Source organism: Lolium rigidum, chromosome 6 (genome assembly GCF_022539505.1).
Source record: "Lolium rigidum isolate FL_2022 chromosome 6, APGP_CSIRO_Lrig_0.1, whole genome shotgun sequence".
NCBI classification, from domain to species: Eukaryota; Viridiplantae; Streptophyta; class Magnoliopsida; order Poales; family Poaceae; genus Lolium; species Lolium rigidum.
The window spans coordinates 68,637,588-68,655,153 of NC_061513.1; the positions used below are offsets into that span (position 1 = coordinate 68,637,588).

General features: G+C 43.8%; 3 protein-coding genes across 4 annotated transcripts; 2 read left to right on the forward strand and 1 right to left on the reverse strand.

Moving 5' to 3' along the window:
• The first annotated feature begins 3,706 nt into the window (after positions 1-3,706).
• Positions 3,707-5,928, forward strand: LOC124666415 (sm-like protein LSM3B). The gene is made up of 3 exons (XM_047203752.1): positions 3,707-3,904; positions 5,097-5,192; positions 5,710-5,928. The coding sequence occupies exons 1-3, from the start codon at positions 3,785-3,787 to the stop codon at positions 5,788-5,790; spliced, it is 297 nt and encodes a 98-aa protein (XP_047059708.1). The 5' UTR covers positions 3,707-3,784; the 3' UTR covers positions 5,791-5,928.
• A 527-nt stretch (positions 5,929-6,455) lies between these two features.
• Positions 6,456-8,336, forward strand: LOC124664676 (protein BOLA2-like). Of its 2 annotated transcripts, XM_047202139.1 has the most exons (4): positions 6,456-6,567; positions 6,656-6,678; positions 6,771-6,979; positions 8,234-8,336. In XM_047202139.1, exons 1-3 carry the CDS (start codon positions 6,505-6,507, stop codon positions 6,961-6,963), a joined length of 279 nt encoding a protein of 92 aa, XP_047058095.1. In that variant the 5' UTR covers positions 6,456-6,504; the 3' UTR covers positions 6,964-6,979; positions 8,234-8,336. The 2 variants fall into 2 exon arrangements, with proteins under 2 accessions (XP_047058095.1, XP_047058094.1); XM_047202138.1 differs by lacking the exon at positions 8,234-8,336 and having other exon boundaries at positions 6,771-7,184.
• Positions 8,337-12,490: 4,154 nt separating this feature from the next.
• LOC124664675 lies at positions 12,491-16,708 on the reverse strand. The gene is made up of 2 exons (XM_047202137.1): positions 15,208-16,708; positions 12,491-12,611 (listed from the first exon to the last, which is right to left on the reverse strand). Exons 1-2 carry the CDS (start codon positions 16,364-16,366, stop codon positions 12,592-12,594), a joined length of 1,179 nt encoding a protein of 392 aa, XP_047058093.1. The 5' UTR covers positions 16,367-16,708; the 3' UTR covers positions 12,491-12,591.
• Between the last annotated feature and the right edge of the window lie 858 nt (positions 16,709-17,566).

Consider the following 17,566-nt stretch of genomic DNA (forward strand, 5'->3'; position numbering starts at 1 on the left):
GTTAAACTTAGAGCAGCTCAATCTGCTTCGCCTTTCAACCGAGGACGCCAGAGTTTTAGAAGCACCTTTCTCCCGCGAAGAAGTACGCAAAGTGGTCATGGATATGCCGTCGGACCGTGCCCCTGGACCTGATGGATTTTCCGGTCTATTCTTCAAGGTCTGCTGGGATACAATCGCCGATGATCTCGTCTCCGCCTTGCACCAACTCCACCTTGGCCACTGTCAAAATTTGGGGCGTGTGAACTCATCTATCATGGTACTGTTGCAGAAAATTGATAATCCTTTGGATATCCGAGATTTCCGCCCCATAAGCTTAGTGCATGCTTTCTCCAAGATCTTCACGAAGCTGCTGGCCTCTCGTCCGGCTCCTCTCCTACCTAGGCTGGTCTCCCATGCTCAGAGTGCTTTTATAGCCAGCCGCAGCATACACGAGAATTTCAAACTCGTCCGTAATACCGCCGAGGCTCCTTCACAGGAAGAAACTGGCAGCTGCTTTGCTCAAGTTAGATATCTCTAAAGCGTTTGATTCTCTTTCCTGGGAATTCTTGCTTGAGGTTCTACGCTGTAGAGGTTTTGGCACACGGTGGAGGTATTGGATTTGTTACCTTCTCTCTACCGCAACCACATCGATCTGCATCAACGGTGAGCGAAGCTCCTCATTCCGCCTAGCACGGGAGTCCGTCGGGGGGACCCCTTGTCTCCGGCGTTGTTCATCTTGGCCATGGATGCGCTCCAGGCGATGCTACACCGGGCCGTCGAGCATGATCTGCTGTCTGGACTGAATTTGCACCGCCAGGTTCCGAGGGCTTCAATTTATGCAGACGACGCAGTGATTTTCTTCCGTCCTAGCATTCCTGATTGCGAAGTGGTGCACTCCATCCTTCAACTGTTTGGGAACGCCTCAGGTCTGCAGATCAATCTAAATAAAAGCACGGTCACTTGCATCCGCTGTGGTGATGAGGAGGCCCCGGCTGTGTCTAGCTTCTTCCAATGTCAATTGTGCCACTTCCCAATCCGTTACTCGGGACTTCCGCTCACCACGGGCGCCTAAGACAAGCGGACATTTGGCCTCTCATCGACAAATTCTCCGACAAACTACCGGGGTGGATTCCCAAGATGCTCAACCCGGGCGGCCGGCTGGTTCTAACTCGTTCTGTCCTCATGGCCCTGCCGCTACACTTCCTTGCGGTGCTACGGCTCCCGGCGTGGGCCTTCAAGATCATACACCGGCGATGTCGTGGCTTCGTCCGGCGGGGCGAACAAGACATCGGTGGTGGACACCGCCTCCCTGCCATGGTCAAAGGTTTGCATGCCAACCCGTTACGGCGGCTTGGGAATTCTAAACCTACGCTTCTTTGGATGCGCCTTGCGTTGCCGATGGCCCCGGCTGAGATGGGATGCCACGCCCAAACCGTGGTGCTTTATCCCTTTGCCCGATGACGCGGACGCCACAGCACTACCGAAATCTGCAACATTTGTCCGCCTCGGTGATGGCCAGCGTGCTCGCTTACGGGACGGATAAATGGCTGCCGGATCGTCGTTCCGTCTCCGATGCCTTTCCTATCCCGGCCTCTTACGTCCGAGACTCGAAGCTATCCGTGGCACAAGCTTTGCAAGGAAATAGATGGGTGAGAGATGTCAAAGGCGGAGTTTCTACAACAGCTCTCTCTCGGTACCTCCATCTATGGGACCTCCCGGGATCAATCCATCTTAATCGGGATGATCAAGACACCTTAATTTGGCGCCACACGGAGGACGGTTCCTTCTCTACCAGCAGTGCATATAATCTCTTCTTTGCAGCCAATATACAATTCCCGTGTGTCTGGAGCAATCTGGAAGTCGAAGGCGCCGGCAAGTTGCAAGTTTTTCATGTGGTTGGTAGTACACCAACGATGCCCGACAGCAGACAACCTTCGGAGAAGGGGCTGGCCTAATAATGATCGTTGCGGTCCGTGTACACAAGCTCCCGAAACCTGCATTCACCTCTTTCTGCATTGTTGTTTTAGTCAAAAAGTTTGGCAGCACATCGAAGCTGGACAACTGCCGACTTCCCAATTCCAGGCCCCGCCTTTGCCGAGCACGGATGAATGGTGGCTGCAAGTAAGGAAAAGAGTCCCTAAAAACCTTAGGCGGGATTTCGACACGGTGGTAATCTTGGTGCACTGGAAGCTCTGGAAAGAGAGGAACTCTAGAATCTTTGAAAACCAGCGGCACAGTGACGAGGCAGTTTTTGAAGGCATTAGAGAGGACATCTCCTTATGGCGCTCGGCTGGAAGGGTGGTAGCAATCTGAGGCTGCACCGGCTGTAGATGGTGGCGTCTCCGGACTACAATGTTGTACCTCTGTTGTATTCAGTAGCTATTGCCTACTCTGTTAGCAGCCCAGGTTTGTCTGGTTGCCTTTTTGCTGTTTTGCTCTACCTCGGAGCTGCCAGCAGCTTGCTGTAAAACTCTCTTTTCTTCTTAATAAAGATCGGCCTGAGGCCTTTCGAGAATGCTATTGTACAATTAAAGGCAACCGTCTTGTTCTCCATGCTTATGAATTTGAAAAGGTGCAAGTAGATGCTAAAACTCATGCTTTTGTCCTTTTAAACTGACATGGAAGCAAATTTTCAAGCGATTCGCTCCATTCTTTTGAACCGAAAGGATGAAATAGTGCCACAATAGTAATTTTTTATCCCTATGTTATTCGTCCACTTTTTCTTTGAACCTAACATCGGCATAGGGATAAAAAAAATTACCTTTCGGCATAATCTTCCGTCACATTGCTCAAATGTATTTGTTATATGATGTACCTTATGAACGGAAAGGTGGTACCTTTCAAGGATTTAGAAAGACAAAAGATGAGGAAATTCATGACCTCACAATCCACGGATTCAATACTCCTCTAGCGCCGGTGGCAACACGAGGAAGTACGTGTGCCAACTTTGGCATTTTAACATCTTGGAAGGAGAGTTCATAGGGACCGAATTAACATGGAGGAGGAAGTACCCTGAACTATCTAAGAGGCTTGGAGCAATACCACTAAGGATGTGGCTATCCACACCGTGATGCCGTGCCTATTGTTCTAAATATAACCTTTTTATACGAATAATAAAGGTCACAATACATCGTACAAGGCTTCAAACCATGGATCAAGAAGTGCCTATATGCATCAAATAACAAAATGATGGAAGGAACTGTTTAAGAAGATACCCAAGATCGTATGCTTATCCCTTGACAACTCCGACTCGAAGATAGTGCATCTAGAATCTTCAACGGTCTCTTTTGTGCTCCATTGCAGTTAATGCCCTGCAAATGGCTCTCCAAACTATCTATCTGACATATGCAATGCCTACGAGGATGTCACCACATTGTTCTACTCAATAGTTTTGTTAGCTTTTTTTTTTAGGGGAAGCAAGTTTGTTAGCTTGCATCAGGTAAACAGGTAAACATAAACCCTGTTCTTCAACAGGTAACCCTGGTTTGGGCTTAGCCTTTTTATTGGTCGTTTGGGCTTAGCCTAAGCGACAGTCCAAATCGCTAGCTGGAACGTCAAATCTGGGCTTTAAAATAAGCCCATCAGGCCCATGTGATATTGCGCCGTGACGTGGCCCCTTCTAGGCGAAGAGAGAAAGCCCGGTAAAGCTAGAGGCCCAGCACGCAGCAGCGCATCCACCACCCAAAATCGCCGGAGCGCCGACGCTTACCTCGGCAGCCGAGTTCGATTCGGTAGGCGGAAGCTAGGGTTTAGGTCTTGGTTCCGGAGAGCGACAGGAGTAGAAGCGTCGGCGGAGGCGGAGGCGATGGCGTCGGCGGAGGAGGAGATCGCGGTGAAGGAGCCGCTGGATCTGATAAGGCTCAGCCTCGACGAGCGCATCTACGTCAAGCTCCGCTCCGACCGCGAGCTCCGCGGCAAGCTCCATGTAAGCACTCCAGATTCTCTTCAGATTGCTTGTTGTAGCCTGGGCGGCTGCGCCCTGTTTGTGGTTCACTGGGGGTGGAACAAATTCCTGTTTACACTGGCCTGCAGCGATTCGTTATGCGCGAGGAGGAGGAGGAGGAGCTTTTAGGCTCCCGATTCCGTCCCCTTTTTGTTTGTTTAGGTCTTATATCCTCGCTGCTTTTAATACTGTCGTCACTGATGCAAACGCGAATTAAATGTGTCAGGTTTATTCCTAATGTAATTTAGGAGGTTATAATGCGTCCATGTGCAAGAACAGAAATACATCATGGTAGGAATTCCACAAAGACAAAGATAAGCATTTCAATAACATGAAACACAGGGCGTTCAACAGGTTTCTTTGTAACACTGGTTACACTGGCCTGCAGTGATTCGCTATGTGCTAGGAGGAGCTTTTAGGCTCCCGATTTTGTCCCCCTTTTGTTTGTTTAGGTCTTATATCCTCGCTGCTTTTAATACTGTCGTCACTGAAGCAAATGCGAACTAAATGTGTTAGTTTATGCCTAATGTAATTTAGGATCTTAATGCGTTCATGTGTAAGAACAGAAAGATTCCATGGTAGCAATTCCATGAAGAAAAAAATAAGCATTTCAATAACATAAAACATAGGGCATTCAACAGGTTTCTTTGTAACACTGGTTACATTGGCAGTGATTCGCGATGCACAAGGAGAGGAGTTTTTAGGCTCCCATTTTCATCTCCTTTCTTTTTTTGCTGTTTAGGTCATATCCCCACTGTTTTCTCTAAATGTCCTCACTGTGCTTCATACCTGAAGTGATCCAAATGTGTCAGTTTATGTGTACTGCGATGTAAAAGGTTTGGTATGTTTGTGTGCATTATAACAGAAAAATGCGTTGGTAGAGATTTGACATATATAATGACAACCATTTCAATAACAGGAGGGACTGCGAGGGATAGCAGGTTTGTTGGTAGCATGGGATGAGTTCCGGGTGTATGTGATTGTTATTTTAAGTATGCCTTTGGCAACATGGTGATTTTTGTTTACTAATTTGTTGAGAATTATCGGGATCACAACGTTATATATATGATGTGCATGTTGCAATCCTATGTTGCGCTGCTCTGCAATGTTTTTGCTGTTAATACATGTAAGGCATCGTGGAATGATAGTTGCTGATGTCTCCCTTGTTGCCCAGGCATATGATCAGCACTTAAACATGATCCTTGGAGATGTTGAGGAGATTGTAACAACTGTTGAAATCGACGATGAAACATATGAAGAAATAGTGCGGGTAAGTTTTTGACCTTTTGTTATTATTTTATGATTACGTTGTGATGTCAACACTTATGGAGCTCATGTTAGGAATGTCCAACACAGTCCGCCAGGGATAAATGATGGCAATTGTTGCATGCAAATCGACAATTTAGGGCTTTGTTCAGCATGTGTATTTGAAATGTATGAGTAATATTGCCTAAGGCACGCTGAAATGTACGAGTAATATTGCTTAAGGCACGCCAAAATATCCTTGCACCCATGGATTTCTGACATTATTATCCACTAAATATCATACAAGGGCAATGCTTGTTGAATCTTTAACATCCTGGAGCTCTACGAGTCTGATATAGTGTGGCGTTTTATCCATTGAATATCATGAGGGAATAGTTATTTGAATCTTTAATAACCCTGGAGCTTTATGAATGACTTGTTTTGGATGTACTCCTATGTAATTATTCAAGATAAGCTTATCTTTAAATTTGTCAGGAATATGTTGGTATACTAACTACTTGCAAATACTGTACATTTGGCAGACTACCAGGCGTACCATCCCCTTCCTTTTTGTCCGAGGAGATGGTGTTATATTGGTATCTCCGCCTCTGCGAACTGCGTGAGCCATGAAGTTTGTTGGGAGGATCCTGCTGATTGCCAACTTTGAATGATGTGCATTTGGTCAGCTGATGAAATGGATTGTGCGTTATCTGTTGCACTGTCATTGTTGGGCTGTAGTCTTAGCCTGTGATACAATTGTGTAACAACTTGTGTTTGAATTTATTGACTGAGCTGATGATATGGATTATGTGTTATGTGTTGCACCATCTTGCTTGGATTAATATGTGGTCTTGCACACTTGCAAGTGCTGTGAGGCGTTTTGGTATACTAATATGGTGTATACTAGGTGCATAGATTGGTAAAATCTACCATCCACTACATCTATCGTGGTCTTGCACTCTCGCTGGAATCTTTTGCTTCTTTGAACTGTTGCTTGCTGCTTAGAAGTTAGAAGCGTTGTTATCTTGGCGCTGCATTTCAGAAATATAGTTGTTGGCGCTGCAGTTCTGAAATATATGATCATCCCTGAAATTCCCCAGCCATTGAAAACAACGAATTATTCGATTCCTAGCCCACTACGACTCCTGGAAAGACAAACAGAACATCGTGACAGACAAATTCGTGATTCTGCAGAGACCGAGACCACATCTGAAATATTCTTCCTGGCAAGTTGAACAAGGTAGATAAACGGGGACAGCCCAAATTGGAAGTCGCCTCGTTTGCTTGCCTTCGCTCCGCCGGAACCGAGAGGACAGGGAGCCGCCGCTTCGCCAGCCATGGGCGTCACCAAGGAGGACGTGGAGGCCGCCGTCGCCGCCGCCCTCAGCCCCACCCATCTCGTAAGCCTCCTTCCCCTCCCCCTAAACCCCTTCCGCCATGCGCCTTCTCCGCCTTAAACCCTAACTGCTGTCTTGCTACGATTTTCAGGTGGTCACCGATACATCCGGCGGGTAAGCAGCCCACACAATTCGCCCAATTTCTTACTGCTCTCCCCTGTAATATTCTTCGATTGGTAGTCTTGATGTGGTTGATTGGCGTGAAGGTGCGGCGCGAGCTACGAGATCGAGGTGGTGTCGGACAAGTTCGAGGGGAAGCGGCTGCTGGAGCGGCACCGGATGGTCAACACCGCGCTGGCGCCCCACATGGCCGAGATCCACGCCGTCTCCATCAAGAAGGCGATCACCCCGTCGCAGGCCCAGCCCCAGCCGGAGCCCGTCGACAAGGCGCAGGCTTGATTTCGCTCGCTCCAAGGTCGAAGCACAATCGTCTCTGCCTCAATAATGTAGTAGCAGATCTGGAACTTTCGTACTGATGCTCTATGCTGCTTAACTGATTAGATTTCACTGGGCCGTGCCTATGTGAATGTGATTACTCAATCTGCTTGCTGTGATCTGTTTCGTTGAATCATGTCTCTGAATTATGTCATATATGGTACACGGTGTGCTGATTCTGATTATGTTTGTCGCTGCAAGTTCGTTAGTTCAGATGACACATTGTTTTTCTCTCCATGAAGCTACAAATGTTCCAGGTTGCTGCTTACCGGGTTGGACTCCCATTTCTTCCAGATATCTCCAAAGGCATTGGAATAGCATATGCCTAGCCTGTGCTGGTTACCTGCATCATAATTTTAGTGGATTAGGTAAAATTGAAACAACGCACTCTGTCAATTCTTGGCTCAGATGGATAGGCGCTTCCTCTGTCGTATCTAATTCTGCTCTTGTGGGTAAATCTAGCATTTTATATCAGTTAGGGTTCAGAACGGTGTCAAATAGTTTGCTCAATCTGATGCCAAGCACAGAATTTATGGTTATACAAAAAATAACTCTGCCAGCGTCAAAGTGTGTATCAAATATACTGTTCAAGTGTAAATGCTAGCTAAGAAGAAGGTATGTCAGGTCCAGAAATCAGTTGGTCCGATATTGCTTCACAGTTTCTCTCTTGTATAGTCCGACAGGACCTAACTGTATTGTATGTACACAAGTATAGGAAAAGAAAAACAGAACATCAAATAAAATCAAACATATACATTTGTGGCATTATTTGACATATGAAAATACTCCAGTTCAAGTATTTTCTAGTTTGTTTGTTGTTGATAAGTGTTATCTGGTCATGCTGAAAAATATGTACCGTAGCACTATACAAAATAAAATAAAATACACTACCATGGTAGTTCCATACATAACTCCAAAATCCATTTATTTTTCTATACCCATTGACGGAATAACTTTTATGTACGCATGAAGTGTCAGTGTGAACTTCACACTAAAGGAATTCGTGGCAAAATATTTTTAGCCAGAACATTTGGCTCAATACTAGGTAAAAATAGTATTAGAAAGTGATACAACATCATGAAGAGAAAGATGAGTATGAACACACTAGCAACCTGAAATATAAAATAATTCTGTACCATCAGATTTTTAGATGAGAACATGAAACTACTTTTAAGCTTCAATGTGCAAATCAAGTTCCCAATCTGACACACCTTCAGTGCGTTTGTTTCTACAGCTCATGCTATAAAATCAGTACCATTGGAGTATGCACATGTACAAGAAGATCGAGCATATGATTTTATATCTATGGGCATCAGCAACCACAAAATTATTGTTCATACGAAAAGTAATATTGCTCGTGTGCATTGACATGTAAAATCCTAGTTCTACGATGTGACATCACCTACTACACAGATCAATGGTCTCATATTATGTTACTGGTTTATCTCGTAAATGGTCCGATATAACCCTACAGTATTGGACACAAGTAGAGGATACCGCCATTAGAGCTCGTAGAAATAAAACAGCGCCACCCAACTAACAACAGAACTTCATAAAAATGGCTAACAACAGAAATATTATTCCATCTCCTGTTAATTGAGAAGGTGTCTTAGGTCTCAGTATTGTCGTCTGATCAGCAAAGTGAAGCATCTTATGAGTCTTCGAGATTTTAGCCTCATGAAAATTGTACGTGAACAAAATAGGGTTGCAAATTGTTTGGCTAATAAAGGTAGATCTGGAGGTAGTACCACTTGTTGGCTACACCAAATTCCAGACTGTATTTCACGGCTAGTTTTAGCTGACTGTAACCTGTGTTGGAGGAATAAAATATCGATGGTTTTCCTGCAAAAATTTTTTTATAGGAAAATCAGGTGAAAACCGATACAAACAGGTAGAATCCACATGAACACCAACACAACAGAGCCACACTGACAACTCATCGAAAACCACAAAAAGACGACAAACGTACTAAGACAACCAACAGTGACCCGCTCCACCGAGCTAGCCTCCCACTACTGGCGAAGAGAAGAAGCCACGTCTGCGATGGGCGGAGCAGACCGGGATGCTCCCACAAAGAGGAGCTCACACATTCTAATCGATTGAGAACATCAATACTCAACACAGCTAATTGATGGAAGCATTTCGGAGAGGATTACATAAATTCTGAAAATAAAACCAGAGTGGGCACATTTCTACAAGTCAAGTTTACAACTACTAAAATATATGGTCATAGTCCACGAGAGTCAGTATTCCACATTGTATTACACCTGTAAGCTGATTCAGCTTCAAACTTCTCTCAAGTTACCTGTGCAGAAACCCATCTCATGAGTTCAATCAGAGGTATTAGCGCCACACTTATGAAACTTGTGTATACTTAAGGCAAAATAATTTCAGCATTAGTAGGTAAAATGTAATTGGAAAAATAATAAATTGATGCGAAAGAGAAAGGCAATGCCATGTCCTGGCTAAAAATATTGTGCCACAAGTTCTTTTAGTGTGAAGTTCATATTGAAAGTACAAGGGTACATAGAAGTTATTCCAGTAATCTGTATAGAAAATAAATGGATTTTGGAGTTCTGCATGGATCTTATATCTATCAGGCATTCATATATAACTTCATTTTTTTTTTACTAAATCTGACAGCAACCACGGCATTAATGGACATACAAATTTTTTTTTGCTAGTGTCAATGTAAATGCTAAACCAGTTTGTCTTACAATATTTTACTAGTTTCTCTCCTATATAGTTCGACAAGACTGAAGAAGTACTTTTTAGATAAAACCTAACTGTACTTTATACAATTATATAGGAAAGAAAAATCAGAACATCAAAGAAAACCGAAGGTATAAAATTGGGGCATCTAGCTAAGAACATAAGTGATGAAAAAAGCTAACAACAGATAATTCCATCTCCTATAAGATACATTGCTTCCTAACTCACCAACTCACATAAATGCAGACTGCGTTGCAAGATTAAAAAACCTTAGATGTGGAAAATGTCAGTAACCACAAGGACTGAACTGAAGAACTAAAAAAATCCAAAAAAAAAATGTCTAACATACATTTTAAGGATATAGTCAGCAGAAATTCGCTTTGGGGCTCAGGTGTAATGGAGCTCAGTATTTTTACAATTGAGAACTTAATTTTAAAGCTTCAAAAATTCTACAAAACATTCTAGACATAGATAACGTTGTGCTCTACCAACAGGCACAATCTTAACCCGAAATACCTTATATTTTAGGCTTTAAAAAATGAAAAATTGACAGATTTGGAAGGTTTGAAAATTGATAGACTATATATATTTTTCCTACACATTTTATTTTTTGGTACGATTTTTTTGAAACTTCAAAGCACCATTTTTGAATCTTTCAAAAAACGAGCTCCCTATCGCACGAGCTCTAAATATCCATTCTCGTATAGTCAGCTGACTCCTTCCTACCAATCACTTTTAAGATCAACAGTGGTAAACACTGTCCTAAAGAAACAAGTATATATACTGAATAAATATATTACATTTGTTCCCCCAAATGTGACAATGAAGTTTTCCATTTGACATATAAAATGCACCGGTTCAAGCACATCCTAGTTAGTTGTCGATCTCCACCTTTGGTGTGGTTCATGCTAAAAAAAACTATGCACTTTATATAGAGAACCATAGTAAACTAAGAGGCATGGTAATTCCTTAGAGCTAGTGCCGTTCAAGTTGATTACATAGAAAACAATGATGCTATAACTTAAAAGTTTATGCGGAAATTCAAGTTGGTAGTGACACTTTTGAAGTACAATAAAGTTATTCTAGCAACCATGTATAGAAAATAATGGATTTGCTAGCCATGCGTCAAAAGTACAAGCAGTTACCTTCGTATAGAAACTTGTGAATGGATGATAGGTGCCCATATAATCATTTTTGCTTCTAAAAAGTTCCTTAGACTGCATTGACTCAAGTTGAACCATGAAAACATATGATTGCAACCGTACAAAAATTGCATGAACATCCTCAACGTATTGCACCACATGTGGATTCGCCATGTAATTCCCAAATATCTTCTGCGGTATAACGGACTTCCTCAACACCCATGTAGCATCTCCATAAGGATTAGGATCCCTCTCCCATATTTCAAGGCCGCGTTCGTTGTAGTTAGCACCACGGAAAGCAGCCAAGACAAGATCACCATCCTCCGCCTGGATGATCTGAACACTGTCACCATGTTTCACCCTAAAAGGCTTCTCGGTCGCAGCTAGCCTCTGTTTATCAGTGTCAAACGCAATTATGACACTGCCACTCGACCAGTAAAGGGTGCTACCAACAAGTGTGCTCGAACTGGAAATACCCATACAAATACCCCTATACCTATCTGGAAGAACTGTTGAGGTGAGATCACCCCATAAACCGGTGTCGGAGGAGTAAACACCCGTGACGGTTTGATCACCATTGCCGATATAGGTGCCCAGCAGGACCACTTTAAAAGGCCACGAGTGACAGCTACCAGCCTACCATGGACGTGACCCTTGTCGTTGGCAGAACATAGCACCGCCACGGTGTAGATTATGTAGAATTCTGGTGGAAAGTCCACGAGGATGCGGTCGTTGGTGATGGGGTCCCACACTATGACTTGATGGTTCCGCCCGTTGAGGAGGAGCATGCGTCCGTGGCGGCACTCGACCAAATCCCAGCCCAGCCAATTGTTGAGCCGTAGTAAGCACTCGGGAGGTATGCGGCAGGGTGAGTCCAGCGTCGGTGTGAAAGATAATGCTCCAGCCAGGTTGCGAGAAGACTCCTAGGTGGGGAGGCCTCTGGTGGTGGAGATGTAAGCGTTGGATAAAGTGGGAGTCGGTTGTGAGACGCGGCCAACGCTTGCAGACAAGCGAGGCACGCATGAGGTAGGACAGCTGTGGGGGCAGGCGAAGTAGGATCTCGTGGAGTAGGTCGTCGTCTTCCAGAGGAGGTGCCAGTACCACGGATGACGGTCGGCACCGGCAGCTGGTCATGTCACTCCGTGAAGTTGCTATTGGAGAAGGGAGGTATTGTCGAGGCTGCTAAACCGCGATGCCTTGAATCTATATTGCTGCCTATATTATATATAGTACAGGGGTTGGAGTACAACACGTAGAGATCTAGTATTGCAATACAAGGAAATCCTAGCCTGGTGCGGCCCACATCACATCTAAAGTGCGTACGCATGCAACCCGGGCTCTGCAGAGTTCGTGTCCTCTAACAAGGACCAGCACGGCGTTGGCAGGTAGTAAAACATATATCAAATGTACTCAACACCATTGGCAAACCATAATTTGGTGCCAGCACCAAGTCAAACTGGAGGTCCATTGTCAAGGCCAACACTGCCGACATAACCCAACCATTTCAGACTTCAGTTAACAAGTACATACTGACATACTATTAGATATAGATAGATAGATTGATAGATGAAGCACTGCGCCAGTCAACATATTAGTTGATTTCCGCAGGACAGCTGCAGTACATGTAGTTTGATTTCCGCAGGACAGCTGCAGTACATGTAGCCATACACATTGACATAATCAGACTTCAGTCGCATCCCAGGCTGGGCACATCATCCAGAGATAAGCTGCTCCTGCTTCAAACTGCTAATGGCACCTCTGCACAAACACATGTTACATTAGTTAATTCAGCAGTGTGGCTCATTATTTTTAGCCAGAACATTTGAACACTAATAGGTAAAATACTACTCCCTCCATCCCACGAAAATCGTCTTAGATTTGTCAAAATTTGGATATATCTAGACACTATCTAGTATGTGTGTAGATACATACAGATTTAGACAAATTCTAGACAAGTTTCATGAGACGGAGGGAGTATTAGAAAGCGATAAAAGAGGAAGATCAGCATGAACAAACTAGCAACCTGAAATACAAAATAATCCTGTACCGGCAGATTTTTTAGATGAGAACATGCAACTAGTTTTAAGCTTCAATGTGCAAATCAAGCTGCCAATTTGACACCCCTTTAATGTGTTTCTTGTCTACTTCAAATTTGAGGCAGCTCTAGCGATAAAACCACTTCACTGGATTATGCACATGTACAAGATGAAGACAGCAATAAACTTCTCTCGTATCTATAGGCATAAGCAACAGCAAAATTCAGGTTCATACGAAAAATAATATTGCTGGTGTGTATTGATATGTAAATCCTAGTTCTACGACGTGACATCACCTAGTACACAGATCAATGGTCTCATATTATATTACTGGTTTATATTGTAAATAGTCCGATATAACCAGTATGGGACACAACTAGAGGATACCACAATTAGAACTCTCAGCTAACAACAAAAGCTTTATAAAAACGGCTTCTATTTCCTGTAGGCTACTGTTTCCTGATGCATACTAATGCCCCTTTTAACAACTGACGAATACACATACCATCTTCTAAGACTAAAACAATCATGACACGTGAAAAAAACCCAGTTGTTCTCATATTATAGTATTACTAGTTAATCTCTTAAATAGTCCAATATGACCCTACAGAAATCAGCACATCAAGGAAAATAAGGCATATATATCGGGGAATCCTGCTAACAACAAAAATATTGTAAAAAAGCTAACACAAATATAATTCTATCTCTCGCGCGATGATTGTTGACTCAGGACCTGACATATATGTGGACCACTTATCCAGACCACAACATACATAACACATGAAAATTCAGAACCACATTGGACTGAACAACTGAAAATGCGAAAAAGCGGCAAGTGTACAGTTTAAGGCATGCAGTCACATGGAAGACAAACTTTTCAACAAAAGATGAAATAGTGAAACATGTATACCAGTGTGATTAATAGCAAGATCAACAATGATAAACACTATCTTACAAAAACAATTATTAACAGGAGAAACACAACTGTATTTCAGCATTCAAATGTGCCAATAAAGTTCCCATTTGACATACAAGATACTCCAGTTAAAGTCTACTTCATAGATTGTTTGTTGTCAATTTTCACTTCTTATGTGGCTCATGCTGAAAATAAAATGTAATGTAGTAGTTGTACAAAGATGATCAACTGTAATTATAGTGGTAGTTCCGTAGATACACCAGATGCTTCTATCCAGTTGCCAATTATATTCAACCTGCAGTCAAGTTGCCGATGTGACACACCAGGTGCTTAAACATAAGTTTTTAGTGCTTCTGTTGTCTACTTCAAATCTAAGGCAGCTCATGGTATCCGATCAGCATAATTGATGTACATGTACAAGAAGAGGACATCGATAAAATTTTGTTTTATCTATAGTCATCATGATTTTATATCTATAGGCAGCAGCAACCACAAAAATCATGTTCATAAAAAATATATACCTGGTGCGTATTGACATGTAAATCCTAGTTCTACGATGTGGCATCAGCTAGTATACAAATCAATGATCTTATATTATATTACTGTTTATCTCATACATAGTCTGATATAACCCTACTACATTAGACACAGCTAGAGAAACAGCAGAGCCCAGCTAACAATAGAAATTTCATAAAAATGGCTAACAACATAAATGGCATTCCATCTCCTGTAAGCTTGCTATTTCCTGACGCATACAAATGATCCTTTCAGTAACTGACGAATACGCAGACCACCTTCCAAGACCACAGCAACGATAACATGTGGAAAAATCAGTCACACCATGCTGGACTGAATAACTGTTCTATCACATATATTTATTTCAAGCCCTCCCACATTCAAGCACTTGCATGACAACTCCTCAACAAACAGATAGAAATAGAATAGTACTTACACTACTTATTTTATAAGGTACGATAGATATTATAGATTTACGGTTAATACCAAGATCAGCAGTGATAAAAAAAAAAACTCAAACAAGTACCGAGCGTCCAAATAGAACTGTATTACTCCCCAAATCTGCCCAACTAAATTGCTCGTTTGTCATAGTCTCCAACTCAAGTATACTTTGTACTTTGATTGTTGCCAATTTCCACCTTGTATGTGGCTTGTGCTGGGTATTTAATTGTGTGCAGGTGAACAATAATACACTACAATGGTAGTAACATAGACGCCCGCAGTTCAATGATAACATACAGACATAAAAGACAACAAGGCTATAAGTTCATTAAAAAAAAGTTCAGTTGATAGTTAACAGTTCAGAAGTACACTGGTTATTCCTATGAAAAATAATTGGATTTAGGAGTCCTGCAATGTTAAGATGAGCAGACGAGAAAGTAGTTACCTTCGGCATAGAAACTTGTGAAAGGACGATAGATGCAATTATCTGTGATTTCGAAAAGTTTCTTAGGCTGCAATGATTCAAGCTGAATCATGTAGACAGATGAGTGCACCTGCAATAAGATTGCCTGAACATCCTCCATATAGTGCAGTATATATGATTTGCCATCAATCCTAGACTCCAATCCAAGAATCTTCTGCAGTTCAACAGTCTTCCGCAACACGCCCGTGGGAAATCCATAAGAATCAATCTTCCTGTCCCAGATTTCCAAGCAGCGGCGGTAATGGAAGTCGCACAAAGCAGCAAAGCCAACAGTGCCATCCTCTGCCTGGATGATCTGAAGATTGCCACCGCGAGGAGCACCAGCAAACCTCGCGGTCACAGCTGCTCTCTGTGCCTCCAAATCAAACTTAAGCATGAAAGTGCTTTCCAGCAGCCAGTAAAGGGTGTTACCAACAAGTGTGCTGCGAAGAGAGATGTCAATACCCCTGCCCAGAAAACCTGTTGAGATGAGATCGCTCCACATGTCAGTCTCGGAGGAGTAAACACTAGCCAATACTTCTGGTTCATAATCATCATCTTCATCCGAAAGATCATCGTCGTGCTCGTTGCTGATGATCGCAACCACTTTAAAAGGGCTTGAGTGGCAGGCGCCATGCACGTGCCCCCGGTCGCCGGCGGCGCAGAGCACCGCCCCACTGTGTATCCCCATGTGGCTGAACTGCGGCGGAAAGGCCACAACGCGGCGGTCACCAGTGATGGGGTCCCACACAATTACCCGACTCCGCATGTCGTCGTTGATGAGCACGCGTCCGTGGCGGACGTCGAGGCACATCTGGCTGGATCTGATACGTGGGCGCATGGAGAAGCGCTCAGGAGGGATGCGGTAGGGCGGGTCCAGAGTGGAACTGAACGACATGCCGCCCCTAGTACATGAGAAGACGCCTAGAAGGGGCGGCTTTTGGTGGTGGATGGGGAAGCGGCGGAGGAACTTGGGGTCAGTGGCAAGGCTTCGCCAGCGCTTGGAGACGGTGGACGCACGCAGGAGGTAGGGCGGCTGCGGTGGGAGGCGCAGCATGATCTCATGGAGGAGATCGTCGACATCCAGCGGATGCACCACTTCCGGCGACAACGGCAAGGGTGGGCGGCGGCGGCGGCTCATGTCGCCCTCACCCCTCGGTCGCTATTGGATTGGGGGACTGGAGAGAGAAATCCTTATTCAACCCTACCAAACCCTATTTGACACTTGGTCAGAATTTGTTGCCTAATATAGCACTAGTTCATTTTGAGCACTAACAGTGTTAAACAACAACATGAAAAGACACTTTTGACCCTGGTGCACTATGTGGCCAATTTTTTAAAGACAAGCAAAAATACTGTGACATATTTGTTCATGGACTTCAATTGAAAAACTTCGTCATCAGATTTTAATTCAAAATGCTCAAAAGTTGGGAAAAAAAACTCCCCTGTAAGTTGATTCCATATCCCCGCACACAGTTCATACCTACATGGAGAATAGATGGCAAAACATCTACAAGTACCATAAACATCCAGGTTCACACATGTCACATCCGTGTTCACATTCACCACATACAGGTTCATGTGCAGCACATAGTTTCTCCTTCACCACATTGCGAGTATTTTCTCTTGTACTGCATTTTTACGGAGAATCACAATTAGCCGTTTTTACGAAGGTATCAAATATTATTTCCATTTTCATTCCCTTACATCCAGTAGCCAAATTCATTTCCTATAGGAGCAAATCGGAAGATTCGTTCAGTATTCATACAAAAAAAAATTGGAACATGGACGTCATTAAGTAAATTACAAAAAATAATTATACAAACTTATCTGAAACGTGGACGTAATTGGAGGGCCAGGCGACGCTCGTTGCAGGCAATCGCGCTCGCGGAGATGTGATGTCGACGCAGTTCTGTAGGAGCAGGTGCTCCACCCAAGGCTTCCGCGACGGCGCTGGCGGAGGAGGCAGTGCTGGAGCGCAGGCTCGAGGGTGCACCAGCCGAGCCCCTCGTCGCCGACCACCACGACGGCGCCGCCGCGCCTTGCCAGCCCTCCGCCGCCATGCCGGGCTCGCCATCCATATCCTTGACCCTGGGACGACAGGGTTAGATTTCTTTTTCCCCAGCGTTGAATAATGGCTATTCGAAAAAAAAATTGAATAATGGCTAAGGGAGGGGTATTTTTGTCTATGAGAGAAAAAAATGACGGCAGAGGTAACGGGGTGGACGGCGATGCAGCTTTTTAGGTAGTGTGATAGTGTCACGTGGCTCATTTGGCTCTCCTTTTTTTTAAAATGTGACAACGTGCAAGAATCGGACGAGGAAGCGTGAACGTGGTATGG

Excerpts from the sequence above, each read along its gene's own strand:
- LOC124664676 (XM_047202139.1), top strand. The coding sequence starts at position 6,505 with ATGGGCGTCACCAAGGAGGACGTGGAGGCCGCCGTCGCCGCCGCCCTC. Across the intron at positions 6,568-6,655 it reads CCCTCAGCCCCACCCATCTC|GTGGTCACCGATACATCCGG; the intron begins GTAAGCCTCCTT and ends TACGATTTTCAG. Across the intron at positions 6,679-6,770 it reads GTCACCGATACATCCGGCGG|GTGCGGCGCGAGCTACGAGA; the intron begins GTAAGCAGCCCA and ends ATTGGCGTGAAG.
- LOC124664675 (XM_047202137.1), bottom strand. The coding sequence starts at position 16,366 with ATGAGCCGCCGCCGCCGCCCACCCTTGCCGTTGTCGCCGGAAGTGGTG. Across the intron at positions 12,612-15,207 it reads CACAAGTTTCTATGCCGAAG|AGGTGCCATTAGCAGTTTGA; the intron begins GTAACTACTTTC and ends GTGTTTGTGCAG.
- LOC124666415 (XM_047203752.1), top strand. The coding sequence starts at position 3,785 with ATGGCGTCGGCGGAGGAGGAGATCGCGGTGAAGGAGCCGCTGGATCTG. Across the intron at positions 3,905-5,096 it reads AGCTCCGCGGCAAGCTCCAT|GCATATGATCAGCACTTAAA; the intron begins GTAAGCACTCCA and ends CTTGTTGCCCAG. Across the intron at positions 5,193-5,709 it reads CATATGAAGAAATAGTGCGG|ACTACCAGGCGTACCATCCC; the intron begins GTAAGTTTTTGA and ends TACATTTGGCAG.